We start from the raw sequence: 4,847 nt of genomic DNA, 5'->3' as shown, positions 1-4,847 counted from the left end.
TGGCTAGGGAACGATGTTCCAGGGTTATGACTCTAAGGTCATGCACCTATCCTGTTTAAGCTAGTGAAAGGTTCAATTATCTGTTAGTCCCGGTGACCCTATTGTCACATGGCTAAAGGGATGTTGTACCCACCTTCGTGACTTTTGTGACTGTCACTTACCTGTTTTGGACTGAAAGTCTTTAATGATTATTATGATCATTGTTGATATTATATCATGCTATATTGTGTTTTCTTGCTGGGCCTTGGCTCATAGGTGCCGTGGTGCAGGTAAAGGGAAAGAGAAGCTCACCCAGCCTTGAGTGGAGAGCTTAGGGGGTGATGTGTACATATGCGGCCGCTTGACCACCACGGCCAAGGAGTTCTCAGAAGAACTAGGGGGTTTACCTTATTTTTGTCGCTTAGGTCGACGGGTTTGTAAATTTGAAACAATAATGACCATTTTGAGTTGTAAATAACTTGTAAATGTTTTGATGAGCTCATGAACAGTTTATATACTTAATAAAATATATCCTTTCTTTTTTATTGGTTTTCCACCTTAGCTTGTTAATAACACTTAGAAACACGTTTTTAACCAAAGGACTCGGGTAGCGAGTTAAATTTCCGGTTCACCGTAACTGTTCTGGGGTAGCCAGGGCGTTACAGTGTGAACCCTTATAAAAAACATAAATTATATATACATTTATATAATTTACTTTTATAAAGAATTTTTAACATTTTGAATAAATATATGATCCAAATGTTAATTTTTAAAAATAAAGAATCAAAACGAGTAATTGACCAAAATATAGTTTTCAAATAATTGATCTATGTATTCCTATTTTAACATTTTGTCAAAACTTGAGGTCTACAAATTAATTTTAAAAATAAAGGTTCCAATAGGTAATCGATTAAAATACAAGAGTCAAAATAGTGTAAATCCTTACAGAAAACAAAAATGACATAAATATATAATTTTATTTTTATAAGAAGTTTGAACCTTTTAAATAAATACATGGTTCAAATGTTTATTTTTAAAAATAAAGGGTCAAAACGAGTAATCGACAAAAATACAGTGTTCAAATAATCAATCTATCAATTCCAATTTTTAACATTTTGACAAAACACGAAATCTAATTTTTAAAAATAAAGGCTTCAAACAGGTAATCGACCAAAATAAGTATTACACAAAACATAAATTTTCTTATACATGATGTAGATTTTTTATTTAAAAAATCATGCAAAGCGTATAATAATAATAAATAAAAGCACATGTACAACAATCTTTTTCAACTTTATTTTAAGTACTTGAATTTGTCATGATTTTTAAAAAACTTACACAAGGTTCACTATACAATGAATACTATCATGAAAAAAAAATTACGATCAAGATATCTTCACGTGTCCATATAAAGAACATGTTATACGAGTAGGACGAAAATGAATCACTACCCCACAATCTCTAAAAAAATATTTAAAAATATATATTTTTTAATAATTACAAAAGACTATACGAAGCAACGCAATTATGTTTTCTAGTATATTTATAAAGGAGAGCTATGTTTTCTAGTATATCTCTTCTATGTAATAAGTGTGTAGATAACGGAAATTTTTTGTTTAAACGGTTTTTTATTTTTTTAATGTTAACTTTGACGAAATATTCTTATATTTAACAGAATATTCGTATATTTAACTGTAGTTTGTAAACACTTAAACTTAATTAAAAATTAAAAAAAAGATATTTTTGAGGTATTTTACAATGATAATTATTTAAAAATAATAAATAATTAAACAAATTAAAATATGATATTTTTGAAATATTTTACATTATTTAAAAATGATAAAATCATACATTTTATAACTTATATAAAATTTAATTAAACTTAAACTCACTTATTAGAATAATATCATATTAAACATATAATATAATCTAATCTCAATTAGCAACAATTTTTTTTTAAAAGCTAACAAGAAACTTAAATTTAAAACCCACGTATAATATTTAATATTACATTACACATATAATATATAATCTCTTATTGCCACTCTCAAATTCAAAACTAAAACAAAAATAAATTTAAACAAAAATAAATAAATTATTTAATTAAAATAAGATATTTATTTGAAATTAAAATAAACAAAAGTGCACATTGCACATTATTTGTATCTAGTATATAAAAAAGAGCTTAAGGAAATGATGCGACACTCTAAAATATCTCCAAAGCACTTTTTTTATTTTATCCTTTAATCTAATTTTTTTAAGATATATATTATGTTTAAATATATATATGTAATTAATTATATAATTAGGATATATATTAAGTTTAAATATATTTGTTTAACCACATAATCTTTGGCAAAACATAAATTTATTTATACATAATTTAAAACTATTATAAAAAACTAGGCAAAATGTATAATATTAACTATCAGCAATTTAATCATTCAAAATTTCTCAGAAATTTGTTATCAGGGCCAAGACAGCCACATGTCCACAAATAAAGTTAAGGCCAGGAAAACCTCACATGTCCGTATAATCTCATGTATCGGTATGGATAATCTCCCAAAAGATTATTTAAGAACATGTATTTTTTATTCACTACAAAAGACTACACAAGTATAAAAGCCATATTTCTTTTGAATTCCCAATAATTAACCTTCGATTAAATAAGAAACTATTTTTCATCAAATCTAGCTGCAATAGAAGTAAAGCAATTGAAAATGTTGTTAACCAAAACACAAGAGCTCCTAAATAATATTAGGATTGGTCTTGACATGATCACCAAAATCAAAATGTTTCCACAAAATCTCAATAAAGATCTTTTTAACATTTAAGGGCTACAGTTTTCAAAACTTCCAAATAAAACAAAGCACATGATAAAGTAAAACTCCACAACAAACAGAGCCATGACGCTAACTAAATCTTCACAGGTCCTGAACACTCAAACCTACAACAAGAAAACAATGAAAAAAACTGTCAAAATGAACCAAACACAAAGATATTAAAACATAAATTGGGAATGGAAACAAATACTACTTGCATTCTCTAAATGGATGATGAATATACAAATATATATCCAAATCTTGGCAAGAATAACATATACATACAAATATATACCTATATGTAGGTAAGAATCATCAAATCATGGAAAAAAAATCAAATCTTATTAGATAAGGTAGTAGCTAATAACAATTATAAAGACTTACACTTCAAACAGAGATATATTTATATGCGTGTATGTATACATATATATCTATATATATATATATATTACAATAACAAATACATGTAAAACTCATGTAGACATGTACATCTTTTACACTAGTTGAAATGGAGTGTGAGAACAAAGTTCTTGATCCATATTAGTTTCCTTTTGCATTTTAAACAATTTCCGTTGGGTTTGAAGTAATAGGAAAAACCCACTCACAACTTCTCATAAACAATGCAAATTTCATATGAGAATCTTAATAATATTCTCTTTTTTTAAGTAAAAAAAGGTTAAAGATGGAGGATAGCATTTTCTTGTTGATGATGGTATAAGAGATATAAAGAATTGTATGGCTAAGATGGTGGTTCAGATGTCGCAGTGAACACAAACATGTTTAGAATTCTCTCTTTTAAAAATCTAAAGCTGATCATTGAAACAATCAGATCAATATCCAAAAATAACAAAATTATAATACCTGGGGGAAGGGATTGCTTCAACTTGTCAGCCTTCTCAGAATCAAAGACACAAAGTGTGTAGAGGTACTTTGAGCATCTGACCTTGAACTTGACCGCATCTTTGCTCCTCTTGATCTTCACTGAACGAGCATCCTTCCTTCTTGCAGTAAGAAGGAAATCTTTGATCTCATGGATTTGCTTAGGCTGTTCCAATCCAAATAAATTAAAATTAATGACTTCTTTGCTTGCACTCACACCACAGTTTATTTCATAGGCTATAATATAATATAATTGGTTTCAAAATCAACATCCATACGAATTGGTTTTTCTTTTCTTATTAGATTCAAAATACATTTGTTTGTCTCATAACATTCAATATGGGACTAATTTTATCACTTAAAACTGCTTAAAACACCTCCATGCTCAGGAAAATTGATTAAAACCCTTTATCTCATAATCAAACAACTCTGGGAAAAACAAACATAAGGAACTTCCCCAAAAATATAGCAATGGCAGGGTACACTAAGACAAACATCACAAAATACACTGAAAAAAATAGAAAGACTGATTCAATCAATAAATAAAAATTCACATAGTTGGTGTTTAGGGAAAAGCCATAATCATAAGAGCCAAAAACATAAACTTTCATGTTTAGATTGTTAAGGTAACGAAAAATTGGATCAAAAACGTTTAAGTTACAACAGCGATAAAAATCCACATATACTAACAGAAAAAGAAACTAAACCCTAAAACCCTAAGCTGGAAATTAAGTTACAAAGAAGATTAGAGAGACCTACCATGGTTGAGATCGAGGGACGGGCAGACTTGAGGAAGAGGAAGAGTATAGCGGCACTCGCACTCTCCGGCCACACATATAAAGGAAACCTAAATTAGGTTTCTTTTCCAGTGGCTGCTGGACTTCATGGGCCTATTAATTAATGGGCTTCATAGATTTTTTTTCTTAAAAATAACTATTTTTTAAAGGATTAATTACATCTCCCACCGTAAATTTAAAAAAAAATCGTTTTATACGGCATGTTAAACAAATTACAAAAATACGGCATGTTAATCGTTTTATACAGTTATTCTTCTAGGCTTCATGGAGTACCATGGACAGTTTTTGGTACTTCTTTTAGGCTTCATGGAGTACCATGGACAGTTTTTAGTACTCCAAATCTTCAAAGAAAAGACTTCTGTAATGAAGA

General features: G+C 28.5%; 1 protein-coding gene across 1 annotated transcript; it reads right to left on the bottom strand.

Moving 5' to 3' along the window:
- Nucleotides 1-2,702: 2,702 nt before the first annotated feature.
- On the bottom strand, nt 2,703-4,598 carry LOC133790471 (large ribosomal subunit protein eL38z/eL38y). The gene is made up of 3 exons (XM_062228124.1): nt 4,440-4,598; nt 3,663-3,846; nt 2,703-2,926 (listed from the first exon to the last, which is right to left on the bottom strand). The coding sequence occupies exons 1-3, from the start codon at nt 4,440-4,442 to the stop codon at nt 2,904-2,906; spliced, it is 210 nt and encodes a 69-aa protein (XP_062084108.1). The 5' UTR covers nt 4,443-4,598; the 3' UTR covers nt 2,703-2,903.
- Between the last annotated feature and the right edge of the window lie 249 nt (nt 4,599-4,847).

The sequence above is a fragment of the Humulus lupulus genome, chromosome 7, assembly GCF_963169125.1.
Source record: "Humulus lupulus chromosome 7, drHumLupu1.1, whole genome shotgun sequence".
NCBI lineage: Eukaryota > Viridiplantae > Streptophyta > Magnoliopsida > Rosales > Cannabaceae > Humulus > Humulus lupulus.
The sequence above is the reverse complement of the archived record's forward strand: the minus strand, read 5'-3'. Positions and strand labels throughout refer to the sequence as shown.

What these genes read in the sequence shown, in the direction of transcription:
- LOC133790471 (XM_062228124.1), bottom strand. An exon ending in GAAGCAATCCCTTCCCCCAG is followed by an intron (nt 2,927 to 3,662) that starts GTATTATAATTT and finishes TTCTTGTTGTAG; the next exon opens with GTTTGAGTGTTCAGGACCTG.